General features: G+C 42.0%; 1 protein-coding gene across 6 annotated transcripts in view; it reads left to right on the forward strand.

The window, feature by feature from the left end:
* The window catches only part of DAZL (deleted in azoospermia like), a 322,370-nt gene extending 304,588 nt beyond the window's left edge, over positions 1-17,782 (forward strand). For all 6 annotated transcript variants that reach the window (XM_033930705.1, XM_033930704.1, XM_033930708.1 and 3 more), the window contains one exon: positions 16,775-17,782. In XM_033930705.1, coding sequence (XP_033786596.1) covers positions 16,775-16,834 — 60 coding nt within the window. In that variant the 3' untranslated portion in view covers positions 16,835-17,782. The remainder of the gene's footprint in view (positions 1-16,774) is intronic.
* Positions 17,783-20,667: the final 2,885 nt, after the last annotated feature.

Genomic DNA, 20,667 nt, shown 5'->3' on the forward strand with positions numbered 1-20,667 from the left:
CTGTGTCCAGCAGAAATTAGACTGCTGTTTGCTATTGAGCGCAACAGGAACCTGTCTGAATATATTATATACTAAGAAAGAAGTGACCATGTCACCTAATGGGCCCTTCAGATGTTGAAAAGTGCATTAACCCAGAAGTGTGTGGGTGACGTCATCCATGGAGCCCCGGCACGGACAGCTGCAAAAGTGCTTTGGAACCTCAAGAGCTTTATAAAGTTCACGACAGAGTGCACCGCGCATGTGCAAGTGCCTTCCCGCCCGACGTAGGCATGCGGCTCCTCAGCTCTTAGTTTTCCGCGAAACTAAGAAGTCACGTTTTTGAACATTCATTCTTTTTTACCTTACCTTCTCGCTTTAGCGTTTATTTATTACTTCTTTCTTGTATTTTTTTTTTTTTTAAATGAGAAAATAAAATAAATTTTTTTCCCTGTTTTTTTGCCTTCGGGCACTTTGACGGCAGGGCCTCCATTCTCGCCTCAGCCTTTTGTTTTTGATTTGGCTGAGGTGGCTTTTACATCAATGTCCCATCTGTTAATGGAGTTTAAGAAGTGCAGCAGGTGCCAGAGGACAATTTCCATCACCAACCCTCACAGCTGATGCATACAGTGCCTCAGACCGTAACATTGCTTTGACACTTGCATGCGTTGTTCCACTCAAGAAATGCACCATAAAAAGCCGCCGTCTTCAACAGTTGTTTGGTGCTAGCATCTAAGGGGAGGAACCTTCGCATTCCTTAACAACCAAGTCATCAGCATTGAAGGCACCGACGTCCTCCGATGCACCGGCAAAAGTCACCAGCTTCCTAGGTGGGGTTGCAGGCCACTAAGGCATTGAGTCCAGTCATGCTGGCCAAGTGAAAAAACCCCTTATGTAACTCCAAATCCAGAGGTGCATCGTCATCTGAGTCATCCTCTTCGAATTGAGTTGAGGAGATCAAATAATTAATATGCTCTTTTCATATGCATCAATCAAAATAAAGCATATTTATTTAAATATCTAATAAAACTTGTGTTTCTTGAAGGGTTTTTTGAAAAGTATTCAGTGCCTGATGTTTCCTGCAAGCTCAAGCCGCTAGGAGAACAATATCGGGACCGTCATGTCTCTTTTCTTTTATCAGTCCCTGTGATGTACACTCTTTATAAGGTCAATCTATTTTCAAATGTTACTAAATAACATCTGCTAATGCTGTAACAATAAACTTAGTAGCACTTATCTTTCCTTGTCGTTAACCGTGACAAGTCTCAAGCTGTTGCGGCTCAGTAGGAAAATGTCTTTTTTTTTCTTTCTTTGCTGTGACTTAGTTCTCCGTGAATACTGATAAAATTGAGCTGCTCCCATACTCAGACCTGAGTTTCACCCATACGGCTTCCTCAGGAGGAGTATATATTAAAAACTAAAGATTAAAAAAATAAAACTAAAATCGCACCTCGTTTATGAATGGAAATTCAGTGAAATAAATCTGCTGCTAACTTCCTACAAAAATGTTAATACATTTCTCTAAATGCTGTTATACATCATTATTTAAATACATGGATTCAGCAGATCGAAAAGGCTAGGAAAATAAAACAGAAACCCCACGGTTTTAGAATTATAGAGCTTACTTGTGCTGGAGTGAACCTTCCTAAACAATGTCGGCATTCAGAGCAACGCTAATAATTGAAAACAGCTGACAGCCATGTTTGCTGTTGAATTTGAATAGACCTGCGCATGTGTACTGAAAAATTAACCGGACCTCTTTTTCATTGTGGCAAATTGATGGCACCATAAAGATGAAAATAAAATACAATACAGTATTATGCACGAATTAAAATCCGAAACGCCGCACCAAGTTTGAAAAAACACGCTGAAGGGCAGGTATGATAGTCATTGTGATCAAAAGCATTATACTAGATAGGTTGAAAGACGTCATCATGGTCATTTGACCTGCTGACTAAATGACATCATCTAACTGAACTCGAAAAAAGGTTATTTTAAGTACTTTATAAGTGCACTAAACTAGAAACTACCTATGTTTCTTGATATCAGAATAAGCATCCAAGGCACACTGAAGAGTTTAAATTTTAACAAAAAAGAAGAAAATAATTATTTCTCCCAAGATGGAGAGAGAATTTTTTTTTATTAAAGAACCCCCAATAGAATGCTCCAGCAAAGGCTCAAAATGAATGAAACATTCAAAAGTAATAGGAGTTATAGTGTGCATAAGAAGGGGACCCCGATTTGGCATTCAAATGTAAGTATAATAAAGGGATTAGATCTAAACCCACTGTTCAGTATTTAAACATTCGGTTCTATAGTACCCCAATTGAAGATCATTCTCTGCTCTTTCCTTAATAGGGACAATGATATATTTCCACCCCTGTGTAAGTGGATATGAAACAGTGAGATATTTTAAATCATTTTCCTTATGATTAGACTTTGCCCAATGTTGTTCGGTGCTGACTCCAATATTGATGCTTCTCCATCAAATACAGAGGCATATGACTCTCCTGAGCCACAATCTCCACGGACTCCTCCTAGAGAGTCATCTCCTACAGAGACACTTTCCTTTACTCGCTTTATTAGGCAATTGGATAGAGGTGTCTATTAAGCTGGAGGCAAACTCAAAATACATTGCTGAATTCTTGGAGACTATGGATTTTAAACATCCTCCTAAAGGAGTTTATTAAACTTCCTAAGCATGGAATTCTAAAAGATACCCTTCATAAGAATTTGGAATCTTCTCTTTCAGTTCCAGCTGCTCCTAGAAAATTGAACTCTCTTTATAACAAGCCTCAACTATCTCATCAATCCCTGGAAGTCAAGTCCATCTCGTCCAAGGTTTACGCCTCAGTTCCACCTGGGCGAGAAGGACATACTATGGATAGATTTGGTAGACGTCTTTATCAAAATTCCATGTTGTCAAGTTGTATCAACAACTATACTTTCCATTTTACATGTTGTTGTCTAAAACATCTACTAAAGCAACTGCCTGATATCCAGAAGTACTTTCCATCTCATCATAAAAAGGACTTCAAACACATAGTCACCACCCTTCTTCAGTTACGGCAATATCTGGTTCAATCTGCCTGTTACTCTTTTGAATTATCTTCTTGAGCTTCTGCCATGGCTTATATTTGCTGATATGGATATCAATCTCCAAGATCGACTGGCTAATATGCCCTGTCTTGGGGATGAAATTTTTGGAGATTTAATTGAGAATGCCACTCAAACTCTGTGCTCATGAAAAGTCTTGGGATTCCTTAGTGAAACCAAAACCCAAGCCATCTTCATGATCATATAAGCCTACTATCTCCTGTCAGAGACATTTTTCTGCTAAACCATCTGCTGCTCCCAGACCACAGTGAGAGAAACAAGCAGCAACGTTCACAAAAAGCCTCAACAGTCTGCTTCTAAATCTTGTCAGTCTTTTTGACTGGTTCCTCAAGAGCATAGTTTCAATCCAGTTGCCTCTGCCTCTCCCTCTACCAATTGGTAGATTCTGTTATGCTCAGGCAGGGCTGCAGCTGGAGATTCGGGTCTCAGCCCATAAAGTTCGAACTATGGCAGCTTCAGTAGCTTTTCTCCGCTCTACTCCTATTGATGAAATATGCAAAGCTGCTACTTAATCCTCAGTTCATACATTTACCAGTGGTCCATCAAGCCCAGTAGCCCGTTCTCATGGTGGCTAATCCAGGTCACTAATACCTGGCCAAAACCCAAGGAGTAGCAATATTCCATGCTACCAATTCAGGGCAAGCAGTGGCTTCCCCCATGTCTTTCTCAATAACAGACTATGTACTTTTCCTCCAGGAACTTGTCCAAACCTTTCTTAAAACCAGCTATGCTATCCGCTCTTACCATAACCTCTGGAAATGTGTACCAGAGCTTAACTATTCTCTGAGTGAAAAAAATTTCCTCCTAGTAGTTTTAAAAGTATTACCCTGTAACTTCGAGTGTCCCCTAGTCTTTATCATTTTTGATGGAGTGAAATATCGATCCACATGTACCCATTCTACTCCACTCAGGATTTTGTAGACTTCAATCATATCTCCCCTCAGCCATCTCTTTTCCAAGCTGAAGGGCCCTAATCGTTTTAGTCTTTCCTTATATGAGAGGAGTTCCATCCCCTTTATAATCTTGGTCGCTCTTCTTTGAACCTTTTCTAACGCCACTATATCTTTCATGAGATAAGGAGTCCAGAATTGAACGCAGTACTCCAGATGAGGTCGCACCATGGAGCGATACAGGGGCATTATAACATTCTTAGTCTTGTTAACCATCACTTTTTAAAATAATTCCTAGTATCCCTTTTGCTTTTTTGGCTGCCGCCACACATTGGGTGAAAGGTTTCATCGTATTGTCTACGATGATACCCAGATCCTTTTCTTGGGCGCTAACCCCCAAGGTGGACCCTAGCATCCGGTAACTGTGATTCAGGTTATTCTTCCCAATGTGTATTGCTTTGCATTTGTCCACATTAAATTTCATCTGCCATTTGGATGCCCAGTCTTCCAATTTCCTAAGGTCCGCCTGCAATTTTTCATAATCCACATTATGATATAGAAACCAAAGAACCACACCTTTTTAATATAGGTAAAATATCATGAGAAAATCCAATGGGGCCTAGCAAATCTAAGTTCTGATATAAAGAATTAACATGCCTTAGCTAAGTATTCACCCTGCTTTGAAAATGCAGGTGCAAGAGAAACAATTTAACAGAAAAACAAAAACCTCCAAGAATAAAAATCCTTACAGATAAGGTTATGTACATGTGGAACTTGTTTGAAATTCCTAAGAGCAATAGGTAGCTAGTGAATATATATGAGTAGTCTAGACCAGTGGTCTCAAACTCAAACCCTTTCCGGGGCCACATTTTGGATTTGTAGGTACTTGGAGGGCCGCAGAAAAAAATAGTTAGTCTTATTAAAGAAATGACAATTTTGCATGAGGTAAAACTCTTTATAGTTTATAAAACTTTCCTTTAACAGTTAAAAGGAAAGATATATAAACTATAAAGAGTTTTACCTCATGCAAAATTGTCATTTCTTTAATAAGACTAACTATTTTTTTCTGCGGCCCTCCAAGTACTCTATTTTTTTCTGCAGCACTCACATTTAAAGTTCAATATCTTTTCTTTCTCAAAACTGGCACATTTCAATCACTAAATTGAAAATAAAATAATTTTCCTACCTTTGTTTGGTAATTTCATCAGTCTCTGGTTGCACTTTATTCTGCTGACTGTGTATCCAATACTTCTTCCCTTCTTTCAGTATGCTTCCTCTCCTCCAGACCTCATTCCCTCCCCCAACTTTTTCTTTCTTTCTCTGTCCGTCTTTCTCTGATTCCGTGCCCCATTTTTTGCTTTGTTTCTGGTTCCCAGTCCCCCCTCCTTCTTTCTTCCTTCCTCCGTGCCCCATTTTTTGCTTTTTTTTCTGGCTCCCTGTCCCCACCCCACCTTCTTTCTTTCTTCCTACCTGCCCTCCCCCATGCCACCGCCGCCGCGGAATAGGCTGCTGCTGCTGCTATCGGGAACAGGCCATCTCCCTTCTTCTCTTCTGCACGGGGCCGACCAACTCTCGCTGCCCGATGTCAATTCTAATGTCAGAAAGGACATTCCGGGCAGCCAGGCAGCGATTGGCTAGCCAGAACGTCCTCTCGACGTCAGAATTTACGTCGGGCCGCCAGAGTTGGTCAGCCCTGCAGGGAAGAGAACAGTGGACCGCCCCCCCTTGGTGCGCCACTGGAGCAGCAGCGTGTCTGGCCAGCTCGTTCGTTCAAAGCCGCGGGTGGCGGCTCCTTGCGAGATCCGCGCCTGCATCTGAAGCCTCTCTGATGTTGTGACATCAGAGAGGCTTCCGATGCAGGAGTGGATAGCGCAAGGAGCCGCCAACCCGCGGCTTTGAGCAAACAAGCCGGCTGCTGCTCCAAAAGGAAGAGAATGATGGCCTCCAGACTGCGGGCCGCAAATAAAACCTGGAGAGCCATATGCGGCCCACGGGCTGTGTGTTTGAGACCGCTGGGCTAGACCTATAGTAAGGACAAGTATGTTTCCCTAAGGACTGAAACAAAACTTTCCATATTTGATTTCATTCTTTGGTTAGGAAGGTATGTATATGTACACACAAAAGTAATAACAGTATTTCCATAAATTTTAAATTTCAATAAATTTGTAATTGAGATATACATAAATTCACATTATTTGTAATTGAATTTGAATTCTCCCTAAACCTTGAGGTATGCTGTTAAACCATGATATATATTTCTTTGCTGTAGCATAAACAATAAATCAGTGACCATGTGGCAAAACAAAAGCAAAATCAATTTCTGTGATTGTAACTGGATCCTTATCTCAAGTTCATAAAGGTTCTTTTTTTTTAAAAAAAGCAAAAAAATTTTCTCTTGGAAAATGTTCTGTTGGTGTCTGTCAAAAGAACTGTAAAAAATTGTTAGACAGCTTTGAACAATTGGGGGGGGGGAAAAAAACATCATTGAAAAAAACCAAACACATGACAACATTGTCCAATGCAATGCTGATCCATACATAAGACAGCTCAGAGAGAGCGAGAGCCAGAAGGCCTTGAGATGCTCAAGGCCCAGTCCAGGCAAGAGGCAGGATCTTTCTGTCACTCGCACCGGCAAGCAGCAAATGAGGTAAGGAGTTTGTTTGGGAGGGAGGTCGGGCAGATACCGCTTCCAGCACAGGGGTGCGATGCAGTTCTCGCAGGGGGGGAGGGGGAGGGGGGGTGGCATTCGCTGGTTCGAGCGGGGAGGGGAAGAGGGGGTGATGGAGCAGCGCTGGTAGCCGCAGGGGGAGAAAGGAGGAGGTAGAACTAATCAAAGCGAGTTTCCCTTATTTCCTATGGGGATATGGGGAAACTCGTTTTGATATACGAGCATGCTTCTGGAACGAATTATACTCTTAAACCAAAGGTTCCACTGTACATCGTTTTTCAAAAGCATATTCATATCTTTGGTACAGGAAAAGAGTTCCACCAAAAAGTATAGTCTAACAAATCGGCTGTTTTCCAATTCTTGAGTATGTGCATAATGGCAGTAATTATCATAGCATCTATCAACTTTGAAGGATAGATCGATGTGGCAAAACAAGGATATTGGGATCGGAGGATGATGATATCAAACAAAATGTCTTCCATACAAGATGTTACATCTTTAATAGTAGTCCAAATGCAGGACCAGAAGTGACGAATGGTCCAATGATGAAATAACATGTGATCTAGGAGCCTTCTTCTTCTGAACAGTGCCAGCATTTTGGATCTGATTTCAACTTGGCTTTCCACATACGAAGGGGAGTCTATACTGCATGCCACATGACATAATATAGTGATTGTGATACTCTGGAGGACAGTAGAGTGCGATTAGTCGTGGACCGAAATGAGTTCCAGTTAACATTTGAGAGGGGAATGGTCAGCATGATATCCCATTGATGCATGGATTGAGATGAGAAAGAGTAATGACCATCTCTCAGGATGTGGTAGAAGGTGGATATCGCTTTCCCTGAAAAGACGACTAAGGAAGTCCAGTGTAGTAAAGAGGACTCAAAGATTTTGTTTTTTGGGAGTAAAGTCACATTAGCAATAGCCATAGTGAGAGTGAGCTATTGCGAATGGCAAGTTTGAAGAGAAGGGTATTGAGAACATAATTGCGAGAAAGGAGTCACTTGGTCGTTACAAACGAACTGAGATACAGACCAAAGGTCCAGCACTTTGTCATCTTCTTCCAAGAGAAGGTTTTGCCATTATGCTTGAGTTTGTGATTGTCCCAAAGTGACATGTCAGGGCTATTATAAAAAGAAGCATCAGCCATTAAACATAGAAACAGATGGCAGATAAGGGCCACGGCCCATCTAGTCTGCCCACCCCAATAACCCTCCCCTACCTTTCTCTGTGAAGAGATCCCACGTGGCGATCCCATTTTGTCTTAAAATCAGGCACGCTGCTGGCCTCAATTACCTGTAGTGGAAGACTGTTCCAGTGATCAACCACCCTTTTGGTGAAGAAGTATTTCCTGGTGTCACCGTGCAGTTTCCCGCCCCTGATTTTCCACGGATGCCCTCTTGTTGCCGTGGGACCTTTGAAAAAGAAGATATCTTCTTCCACCTCGATATGGCCCGTGAGATATTTGAACGTCTCGATCATGTCTCCCCTTTCTCTGCGTTCCTCGAGTGAGTATAGCTGCAATGTATCCAGCCGTTCCTCATACAGGAGATCCTTGAGTCCCAAGACCATCCGGGTGGCCATTCACTGGACCGACTCAAGTCTCAGCACATCTTTGCGGTAATGCGGCCTCCAGAATTGTACACAGTTTTCCAGATGGGGTCTCACCATGGATCTATACAATGGCATAATGACTTCGGGCTTACGGCTGACGAAACTCCTACGTATACATCCTATGATTTATCTAGCCTTAGATGAAGCTTTCTCCACTTGCTTGGCAGTCTTCATGTCTTCACTGATGATCACCCCTAAGTCTCGTTCTGTTACAGTCCTCGCTAGGATCTCACCATTAAGGGTGTAAGTCTTGCATGGATTTTGGCTGCCAATGTGCATGACTTTACATTTTTTGGCATTGAAACTTAGTTGCCAGGTCCTGGACCAGCGCTCCAGTAGGAGTAGGTCGTGCACCATATTGTCGGGCATTGAGTTTTCGTCAGGCACTGTGCTTTTGTTTGTAGTGTTCTTGCCTACTACATTGCATAGTTTGGCATCATCAGCGAATAGCATTATTTTACCTTGAAGCCCCTCAGCCAAGTCCCTTATGAAGATGTTGAACAGGATCGGGCTCAAGACCGAGCCCTGTGGCACTCCACTGATCACCTCCGTCGTTTCGAAGGGGGTGCCGTTCACCACCACCCTCTGAAGCCTACCTCCAAGCCAGTCCCCAACCCATGCTGTCATTCTACAAGGAGAAGCTGTACTGCTAGGGGACTTCAATATGCTTGATGCAGACTGGAACTCATTTCAGCGACAACCAGCGGTAGCAGGAGGCTCTTAACCTCCATAAAGGGAGCCCGTCTCAAACAAATGGTAACGGAGCCCAATAGGACCCAGGCGATACTCGACCTGGTACTCACCAACGGGGAAAGCATCTCAGAGGTCTCAGTAGGAGATACGCTAGCCTCCAGCGATCACAACATAGTATGGTTCAACCTTAGGAAAGGCTTCCCTAGATCAAACATGAAAACAAAGGTACTCAATTTCCGGGGCACAGACTTCGCACGCATGGGGAGATTTCGTCCATCGGACGCTGCAGGACCAAGCGGAGACCGATGATGTAGAAGCTAAGTGGTTAACACTGAAATCAATCATACATGAAGCAACTAGCCGCTTCATAAAATCAGTAAATAAACGACAAAGAAACAATAAACCCCAATGGTTCACCGCGGAGATCTCGCACCTCATTAAGGAGAAGAAAAAAGCGTTTCTCTCCTACAAGCGCACGGAGAAAAGAGAGGCAAAGGTAGAATATAGGACCAGGTCTACAGCAGTCAAAATGGCAGTTAGGGAGGCAAAACTTCGAGTGGAAGAAATTCTGGCAAAAAACATTAAAAAGGGGGACAAATCCTTCTTCAGGTATATTAGTGACAGAAAAAGGAACATAGACGGGATAGTACGCCTTAGAAGACCGGACGGAAGTTACGTGGAAGCAGATTCTGATAAAGCCGAACTACTGAATGAATACTTCTGCTCAGTCTTTACCTGTGAGGCACCGGGACACGGTCCGCAGTTGAAGGCAACACAAAGCACAGAAGACCCATTTCAGAATTTTGAGTTCACACCAGGTGAAGTTTACAGAGAACTGGCAAGACTCAAGGTGAACAAAGCCATGGGACCAGACAATTTGCACCCAAGAGTGCTCAGAGAATTGAGCGATGTCCTGGTGAAACCGTTGGCTGAGCTATTCAATCTCTCCCTAAGTAAGGGGAAAGTTCCCCTGGACTGGAAATTAGCTAATGTCGTTCCTCTGCATAAAAAGGGTTGCAGGGCAGAGGCTGCGAATTATAGACCGGTGAGTTTCACATCAATAGTGTGCAAACTCATGGAAACACTAATTAAAAGCAAATTGGACACGATCTTGAATGAAGGGAATCTTCAGGATCCCAGTCAGCATGGATTCACCAAGAATAGGTCCTGCCAATCCAATCTCAACAGCTTCTTTGACTGGGTAACAAGAAAGTTGGACTTGGGAGAGTCCTGGACTTCAGTAAAGATTTTGACAGTGTCCCACACCGCAGGCTGCTAAGCAAGATGGAATCGATGGGGTTAGGAGAGATACTAACTGCATGGGTCAATGATTGGCTGAGTGGCAGACTTCAGAGGGTGGTGGTTAATGGTACCCTCTCTAAAACATTGGAGGTGACCAGTGGAGTGCCGCAGGGCTCGGTCCTGGGTCCACTCCTTTTCAACATATTCATAGGGGATCTGACTCAAGGGCTTCAAGGTAAAATATGTAATATAGTAAGTGAATGCAGTAATATAGTATGTAATATAGTAAGTGAATGCAGTTTACAGAATTATATGGCACAGGACCTGCTTACATTGGAAAGTTGGTCCTCAACCTGGGAGCTAGGCTTCAATGCTAAGAAATGTAAGGTCATGCACCTCGGAAGCGGAAATCCATGCATGACGTACTTCTTGAACGGAGAAACTTTAACTAGGACTAAAGCAGAACGAGATTTAGGAGTAATCATCAGTGCAGACATGAAAACTGCCAATCAAGTGGAGAAGGTTTCATCTAAGGCAAGTCAGATATTGGGTTGTATCAATAGAAGTTTCGTCAGCCGAAAGCCTGAAGTCATAATGCCGTTGTACAGGGCCATGGTGAGACCTCATCTGGAGTACTGTGTGCAATTCTGGAGGCCACATTACAGTAAAGATGTGCGCAGAATTGAATCGGTTCAGCAGACGGCAACCAGGATGATCTCGGGGCTCAAGGGTATCTCGTATGAAGAGAGACTGAACAAATTGCAGCTCTACACTCTCGAGGAACGTAGGGAGAGGGGAGACATGATCGAAACATTTAAGTACCTCACGGGACGTGTCGAAGTGGAAGATGATATTTTCTTTCTCAAGGGACCCTCGGCCATAAGAGGGCACCCACTCAAACTCAGGGGAAGAAAATTTCATGGCGACACCAGAAAGTATTTCTTCACAGAGAGAGTGGTTGATCATTGGAACAAGCTTCCAGTGCAAGTGATCGAGGCAGACAGCATGCCAGACTTTAAGATACCCATGTGGGATCCCTACGAGGGTCAAGATAAGAAAATTGGGTCATTAGGGCATAGACAGGGGGTGGGTAAGCAGAGTGGGCAGACTTGATGGGCTGTAGCCCTTTTCTGCCGTCATCTTCTATGTTTCTAATGTGTCTCCCAATCCTATAGAACTCATCTTGCTCAACAACCTGCGGTGTGGTACGCTATCGAATGCTTTGCTGAAGTCCAAGTATACGATGTGCAGGGACTCCCCAACATCCAGCTTCCCCGTCACCCAGTCAAAGAAGCTGATTAGGTTGGATTGGCAGGACCTCCCCTTTGTAAATCCATGTTGATAGGAATCTCGTAGATCAAGAGTACGTAGGGCCTGCTATGTTGCACTCAGTAAGGAATACATCTTCAGTCGTTTTGGGATGTTCATAGTACCTAAGGAGTATAAAGGATATGGAGCACATATAAATGTCTCAAATTCCAACCAAGAGGGAAACTCTTGGGGAATTGGTGTATGAATCCAAAAAGCACCATATGATATGGCAATAAGAATTTCGGAAGAAGATACGGGAGATTCCAATTCTAATTTGGAGGGATCACTCAGATGTAGAAGGTCAATATTAGCTAGAAATGAATCAATATCAGAATCGGAAGATATAGATTCGGCTTTATATAAGTTGGTGTAAAAGAGTTCAAACTGAGAAGTAATATCTTCATTAGAGGTTACAGTTTATCCAGAGGAGGTTTGAATGGCAGAAACATGCAGTTTTTTAAATCTTGTTTTGAGGTATCTAGCTAGAGGTTTACCCATGAGATTGTCACCTATATAGTGACCCGATGCATATTAAAAAAAAAGGTCTTGTCTAGCTTTATAAGAGATGAGGGAGTTGTACTCGTATTTAAGATTGAGAAGTTGTTGGTATGTTAGAGCAGTGATTCCCAACCCTGTCCTGGAGGAACACCAGGCCAATCGGGTTTTCAGGCTAGCCCTAATGAATATGCATGAGAGAGATTTGCATATGATGGAAGTGATAGGCATGCAAATTTGCTTCATGCATATTCATTAGGGCTAGCCTGAAAACCCGATTGGCCTGGTGTTCCTCCAGGACAGGGTTGGGAACCACTGTGTTGGATCAGAAGTATGATCCAGCATATGTTTTGATTCTATCTGTTTGATGGTCATTTCCAACTCTTTTTCTTTCTTCATCATTTGCTTCTTCTTCTAGGAGGAAAGTTTAATTAATTCTCCTCGTATAGTGGAAAGGCAGATCTCTGGATCTGTAGAATTGAAAATGAAGAATTCAGCGGTGAAATCCCGAATTTGTTTGACAATGTCATCTAGGAGGAGGTGATTAAGTCTCCAAGAGGAAGTTTTAGCCATTTTGGGGGCTATAGTAAGATGTAGCGAAATGGATGCATGGTCAGTGAGGGTAATTGGATGTATAATTACATTGGTCATTGAGTGGATAAGATGGGAAGATAAGAGGTATGAGTTCTGGGGGGGGGGGGGAATAGTGGGAATATTCTTTGCCTTTAGGATTAAGGGAGTCTCCATGGATCTATTAAGGAGAAATTATCTATGAAATTGTGAAGTTCTAGATAAGTTTTGGATTTGGCAGGTTTGCATGAAGATGATCTATCAAGCAGTAAATCTTGTATTTGATTAAAATTACCTCCTGTGATAAGAAGGCAAGAGTCAAATTCTAAGAGACTTTTTGGGAGGTTTCTGAAGAAGTCTGGGTCATCGTTAACTGGAGCATAAATATTCAAAAACAAATATTCAACTGAGTGCAACACAGCATGTACCAAACGCCATCTGCCCTCTGCATCTGTTTTATGAGTTCGAATGACAATGGGTAATTTGGTGTTAAAGAAAAGAGACACCATTTTTTTTTTCTTTCTATGAGTAGCTGGTGAATATAAGTGGGACGTGAATTCTTGGATGTGAAATTTAGATGCAGCGGCTGAGGGAAGATGGGTTTCCTGTTTAAAAAAAAAAAAAAGACATCGGGATGTTTTGCAGTGAGATAATGAGTTTTTCTTACGTTTAATGGGGTGATTAAGCCCACTGACGTTATATTATATGCAGATCAGCCATTGTTCACATTATGAGGTTCAGTAAAACATGAATCATAGCAGTGCTCATGAAATAGTAATATAACACCAAAAGTGTGAGAGACCACTTCTAATAGGCAAGTGAAATGAGAAAGAAAAGAAATAGAAAAGGTAAGACAGAAAATTAGAGGAATGAACCCACTGCATGACTGTGAAAGAAGCCATGCAAGTGAGATAGAATCACACAGTTCGTGGGTGCTCCTGTAGAACACAGAGGAGAAACACAGGCAGCGTACAGCAGCTCCACATTATTAGTAGTAATGTGACTGAGTATTCAAGTAGACTATGAAAATTAAGAATAGCAACATACCATTCAAGAGAGAAGAAAGTCATTGCATTTTCAGAGAGTCCAGAAAAGATTTCAGGTCGTCCGGATCAGTGTATGAAGAGGTTTTGTTATACGTTACCCTCATCCTGGCTGGGTACATGAGGCCATATTTCGCACCTATGTCTCTCAATTCCTGACGATATGAAAGGAATTCTTTACGTTTAAGGGCAGTGGTCTTGGCGAGGTCAGGAATTATTAAGAATTTCTTGCCCTGATATAAGAGCTGCGGATGGGATTTTGCTGCAGAGATGAGTTGAAAAGCATGTTGAAAACGTAGCAATTTCGCAACGATGGGTTTCGGAGTAGTCGGGTACGTGGAGGGCTGAGATGGAACGCGGTGTGCACGTTCATATTCTAGTGGTGCTGAAAAAGACAGGCCCAGAATTTTTGGGAGAAGGTCAGTGAGGAATTTTATCATGTCGGCTCCCTCAGAGGTCTCCGGAACACCGATGATCTCATGCTGCGATTTGATAAATCTTCAACCTCACGTTGCAGAGCTGAGATAAGTTTTTCATGTTTATCTACCAAAAGGAGTTTAGGTTGTAATGAAGCAGTTTGTTCCTCGAGCGCGTCGAGTCGGTGTCTGGTGTCAGCAAACAGAGCATTGATAGCTTCAATCTCCACTCGCAGTAGTTTAGTTTCTTCCTCCTGTTCCTGCATGATGTGTTTAACAGAGTACAGCTCTTTGAGAGTATCGAGCTGCGATTCCTCGTGTTTAGGTGCCATCTTTTTAGGCGTGCAGGGGTCGGTCTTCGGTCTTTTATTGCTAGTCTTTTATTGCTGGTGGAGACTTTCCTTTTGCAGGCTTCGGTGGAGTCATAGGTAAAAGATCTGATACTGTAGATGCGAAATATAGTAGGAAATCAGCTTGAATACGCTACTATAATCTATATTTAGAAGCCGATGTGGAGGAGCAATCGCTGCCGATGTGGAGGAGCAATCACTGCATGCATATGCTTGTCTTGTTTGTCAGGCTCTGCCCCCCTCTAGCTAATTTCTATCCTTTCCTTTAACATTGGGACTCTGTTCAAAGCAATTCATCCCTGCTAAAGGTTCTCCGTTCTTTAACACTTCCCTCCAATCTTCCCCCTAATCTAGGGGGTCTTTTACTAAGGCACACTAGCCGATTTAGCACGCACTAAATAATGCATCCATAGAATATAATGGGCGGCATAGCATTTAGCGTACGCGGAATCAGTTAGCGCGCCTTAGTAAAAGACCCCCCTAGTTTCTAAAGACCACATAGTGGCCAGCATCCCAAAGGGATTCTCATTCCATCCTTGAATTTTTACAACTTCTGGCATGCCAAAGTTGCTTGCACTGTTTACATTTCTTTCTGGGATTTCACTGTATTCATTACTGACTGCGTTTTTCCCTTTTTAAACATTGAATCCTATCCTAATTGCCAAAAATGTTACAGAACAGCTAGGCAAAATGAGCCAGTGTAAAACACGTTTGAAAACCCACTGATTTCTATAAAAAGAATAGAACAGCACACACTAACTTCTATTAAAACTAGATATAACATTTATTAGTAAAGAAAAAAAGATACTGTACATCACTATGGATAGAAACTGCATCCTTTAGCCCACACTAAACTGGGAGCCGCAGCTGGAGGGCTTCTGGAAATGCGTAGATTTCAATGTGATGATGTTACGTGCTTGCATGACATCACGTTGATGTCTGCGCATGTATGGAGGCCCTCCAGATGGGGCCCTGAGCCTGCCATTGCCAAGCCGGTAGGGGGTGCTGGATGTGCTGCTCGCCATGAGAGGTATGTCCAAGCAGTTGGCCGGCACCTCTCCTCACCTGCATCTTGTACATCTGGAATCTCACTACAGCACAGAGTTTACAATATACTGCTTTAGCCTTTCACAAACCAGGTTACCCTCAACAGTCAGACTAGGAGCCATTTCCACAGGAGTGGTTTCTGGACAGTGCACGTTCACTCCATAGTTGAGTTACAAGCATAACACTGAGGGACTTTATTTATAGCAACTTTCACATGCAATGTTTACCTTTCAAACACACACACAAGATAGCACATCCAAAAACATGTTATCAGTATACAAAGGTTCAAATACTGGTCAGAGAAGACGTATGTTCTGTCTGCATAACAACCAACAGACACTACCAGGTTTCAGTAGCCATTACTGACAAAAGCTCAGGTTTCAACAAGGACTACTGACAAAATCTTCACTGATAAGAAATCAGCTAAAGCAACAGGCAACCATGACTGCTTATGAAAACTGCAATACTAATACTCTTAGGCCTAGAGCCTCACATGTGAAAACTATGCAATGCTAATACTGATAGGCCAAGACCTAGGCTGTTAGGTGGGGCTCTACAATGGGAATTGAGCATAGAGACAGGGACACTGGAGCAGTGCTGGGCAGGGAGAGGGAGAGAGATGGAGAAGAAATGCTTGATGGGGAGAGAGCACTGAGACAGGGACACTGAAGCAATGCTGGGCACGGGGAGGGAGAAATGAAATGTTTTGAGGAGAGTGTTCAGATGGGCATAGATGGAATGCTAGACACAGGGACAATGCTTAAAAAGGGGTGATTCTGATGGATGCAGGAGAATGGAGAGGGACACAGGAGTAACTCAGGATAGAGATGGGGACAAAGGAGAGAAGCTAGACAGGACAGATAAGGACACCAAAGAGAAGATGGATAGGTGTACATAGATAAAAAATTGTAAAATGGACAGGTAACCCTGCGACAACAGGTACAAAATACAGAGAAAATTAGAAAAGACACTCTGGAACCAAAGAAAGGAAAAATAAAATGCTCAGATAACAAAGGTAAGAACAGGCATTTTATTTTGAATGTTTTAAATGGAATATGGTTAGCAAAAATATTGTTTAAACTTTGACAGACTTGCAGAATTTGTTAATTTTTTATGCAGAATTTTGCCAGGATTATTTAGTATATAATTTGCATGAAGTTAGTTCAGACCAGATTTAGATGTATTTTTTGATTTAGAACACTTCACCTTGAAGGGTATGAGTCTGCTGTTTGTGATGTACTATGGCTATTTTTTTTTTTCTACATAGCTTGCTCTAACATTTTACTTTTTAGGGTTACTTTGATTTCTACCTTTTGAAAAATGTTTTTAATTATTTCTAGGAAAAGAGGGTGCACCAGTTTAGAAGAAGTAAAGCTGTCTTCAAAACAGTCCCAAACTGAACTGTCCAGTACATGGATCTGCAAAAACCTTTCTAAAAAAAACAAAAAACCTCCAGTTGCTGTAAAAGAAAAAGCAACAGACAAGTTAAATGCACTAATTATGTTCTCAAAAGATTTTTTTTTGTATGCAATACTTGGTGTGGTTTAGTGTTGAATTAATAATTTGTTTTGTTGGAACAAGGATAATTGAAGCTAAGTATATATATATATGGCACAGTTTCATATGCTGCTGTTTGTCACTGGTTGAATGGTTTAAAGTTTTTTGGGTTCTAAAGTTTATAAAAATGTTAACTAGCACTTGTGAAGTTTGATATATTTATATATAAAGTATGGTTTGTGTTTGTAGAAATGTTAACTGGCACTTGTGAAGTTAGATATATATATACAAACTGTGGTTGGGGAGGAAGTTTTGCTTGAAGTTACTATTTTTAAGTCAATAGCACATTGTGCTGGCTTAGTAATGCTAATTTTCATAGCAAATTTGACTTGACAATTAATGATTCAGTTGAAACCTATACTTTGGTCAGTGGACCTAAAACGCATCAAGTTACAGAAGAGAAATTGTCTAGAAATCAATACCCAGGGTTAAATTGTTGGCACTCTATAATCAGTGACTACATTTATTTCTTTATGTACTGCGTGTTTTTGGGAAGTGAGTATTGCCATCAATTTGAATTGGCATTGTAATTACGAGGTCTCTAGCATTCCCAAATGTAATATAAAACTACATTTTTACCAATTAAGTTACTTTTTTATGGTCTGAATTTTGCTCAATTGCTATCTGTACATTTTGGTAATATATCAGCATTCAAGCATGCATCTTTTGTTATGTCACAGAACAATCTTAGTAAAATGTTTTTAAGACAATTATGTAGATTTTAGAAAGTTGTATGTTTAACAGAAAAATAAATTAGTTTCATTTAAATAATATTAAATGCTTTTACAAGATTCTTTAGTTTGTGTATGTGAAATCATTGCTTGGAACTTTTAAGTATAAAGCAGAAGTTTTCAACAAGTGTCATGATATACAATCAGGTGAAAAAAATTAGAAAACACCATTAAATATTCAGCTATTTCTTAAGAAATGTTCACATATCGATGTCAAATCTTTTTATTTTTCTCTGGAAAAGAAAGTGATATAATTACAGGTAAACAAAACTTTTCCTTGATTTACTCATGAAACAAAGGATATCCACAAAAATGTGTATTCTAACTGAGGAACAAATTAGGACTCCCCCACATATTCATCCACTCAGAGTGGCCCAAATCTCACACAGGTGTATCACATCAGGTGCACATGATTAGAATATCATTACTCAGTATTTTGAAGGAAGTTTGCCCTACTTAAACCTCGGACATGTAGTTTGGTGTGCTCATGACTGATGTGGTGAGAGTGAACGCAATGGTGAGATCAAAATATGTGCTAAAACAACAAGAAGTTCTTAGTTGCAGGAAAAGCAAAAAATGAGCTATAAAGCTTTAAGGTTCAGTCTAATCAAATTTCTTCTGGTGGCAAGTCATTCAGTCCCTCTGTGGTAGCCAATAAAGTGAAGGTCCTGATGTTGTAAACTATGTGGATCTATGGTAGACTTCGGTATTCAGCTATGGACCTGTCAGGTTTCAGTGGAGGCTTGCGTTAAGGCACTTTCCTTGTAGTTTGATCTTCTGTGTGGGAAAAGTAGCTTGCCTCTGGATAGACTATAAATGGAAGTCTTCAACAAATGTTAATCTTCTGCAACAGTGCAAAACAGCAAAATTAGTTAATACACATCACCATCTTCATCATTGTTTGTAATGTGGGCTTTATACCTTTTTAGGCCATAGGACAGTCAGTCTCTGCATAACTTCTAGCAAGCTTAATATTATCATTAATATTACAGTACCTTATTTCCCAATGTGTTTAGTATCCTTGTTGGCATTGTATAAAAAAAAATATATATTTATATATAGTAAAACTCTGGATTGCAAGTAACTTGGTATGCAAGTGTTTGGCAAGACAAGCAAAACATTTTATTAAATTTTAACTTGATATACAAGCAATGTCTTGTAATACAAGTACATACAGTATACACGCGTCACATCATCACAACTGAGCAGATGATTCTTCTCTCTCTGACGCTGCAGGAGTGTAGTGACTGTTCTAAACGAGCGAGCTCTTGCAATACAAGTATTAAAGTTTATCCCAGGACAAGCAGGTAGCATATTCTCACATGTGGGTTAGAGAATGACACGGGGAAAAAATATGTCACCGCCCCGTCCCCGGCCCACCATCCTCTGCACCGCCCCGTCACTGCCGTTCCCTTCACCACCCCGTCACCGCCACTGCTATCCCATTCACCGCCCCATCACCGTCCCCGCAGCATCCATATAAGCCTTAGTACTGTAATATTTAGCTTATTCCTTTCTTATAAATCAAAGTTCCCGCTGCTGAAATAGAGAAAGAGATGTTCAGCTGGCAGGGCTTTGTTTATAAATTTTTATCAACACAACTAATATACTAATTTATCCTAAAGCAAAAAATAAATAAATAAATATAATTTTTTTTTTCTACCTTTGTTGTATGGTTTCTGCTTTCCACATCTTCTCATTCAATTCCTTCCATCCACTATGTGTCTTCTCTCTGCGTCTTTCATTTGCTGTTACTGTGCCTCTCCCTTCACCCCCCCCCCCAATTGGTCTAGCACCCATCTTCTTCCCTCCACTCCCCCATAGTCTGGCATCTGTCTTCTTCCCTTCCAGCATCTTCTCCCCACTCTGTCTTCCACATTTCCCTTCAAGGTCTGTTCCTCTCCACCCTCCTTCAATATCTGTTATATTCCTTTCCACCACCACCCTTCCCTCCCTCCTTTACCATCTGTTCCTTTCTACTACCCTGTAGCTCCTCTCGTGTGGCCTATCTATCTACTTTCCTTCCTCTTATTTTCGTGGCATGTTACAATGTAATTTGTGCAAGCCACTGGAGCCTGCGAGCTCGGTCCCTGTCCCATCCCCACAAACCATCTCGCTTCTGTGCTCCTATTTTCCCCATTTCTAATATCTCCCCTATGTATCTGCCATTGCCCCCTCCCTGTGTCCATATACCATCCCCATGGCATGTCCCCTTTATGTCTCTGTCCCTATGCCCCATGCACATAATTTCCCGTCTTTCTGTTACCTTCCTGTGTCCAGATTTCCCCTATCTTCCTCTTCCATACCAGTGTGTCTCTTCTTTTCAACCCCATCTAGCTTCTTTCCCTCTTTCTCCCCCCCCCCCCTGATTCCAGCATGTGACTCACCTGCCTGTTCAATCTTCTGCTCTGCTGCAACTTCCTGTTTCCGGTTGCGTCAGAGCAGAAGATTGAATACTGAGCAGCCGCGCATGCACGGCGCCCAAAAAAAAAGCCTGCAAACTAAGATGAGGTGAAGGGAGGGAGCTGGCTAAACGCTATGATCGGGCGGGCAAGGGCTACGGGGACCACGTGATCCTTGATGCCTCATTGCGGAGACAAGACCATTCACCGCTCCACGGGGTGGTGAATGACCTTGTCCCCGCAGCGACTGCTATTTTTCTTTCCCCTTGTCATTCTCTAATGTGGGTGGCGTCATCCACTGAGCCTGGATGTGGACAGCTTTGCAAGCAAACTTGCTTGTAGAACTTCAGAAAGTTCACGACTGCCACACCGTGCATGCGCAAGTCCCTGCCCAGCGTAGGGCACGCGTCTCCTCAGTTCTCTGCGGAGCTGAGAAGTCCTATTTCGACACTCTGCGCTAGACTCAGTTCCACTTTGTGCCTGTCACAGGCTTCAAGAAGTGTAGCCATTGCCAGCGTGCGATATCCCTCACTGACCCACATC

This window comes from Geotrypetes seraphini, chromosome 2 (assembly GCF_902459505.1).
Source record: "Geotrypetes seraphini chromosome 2, aGeoSer1.1, whole genome shotgun sequence".
NCBI lineage: Eukaryota > Metazoa > Chordata > Amphibia > Gymnophiona > Dermophiidae > Geotrypetes > Geotrypetes seraphini.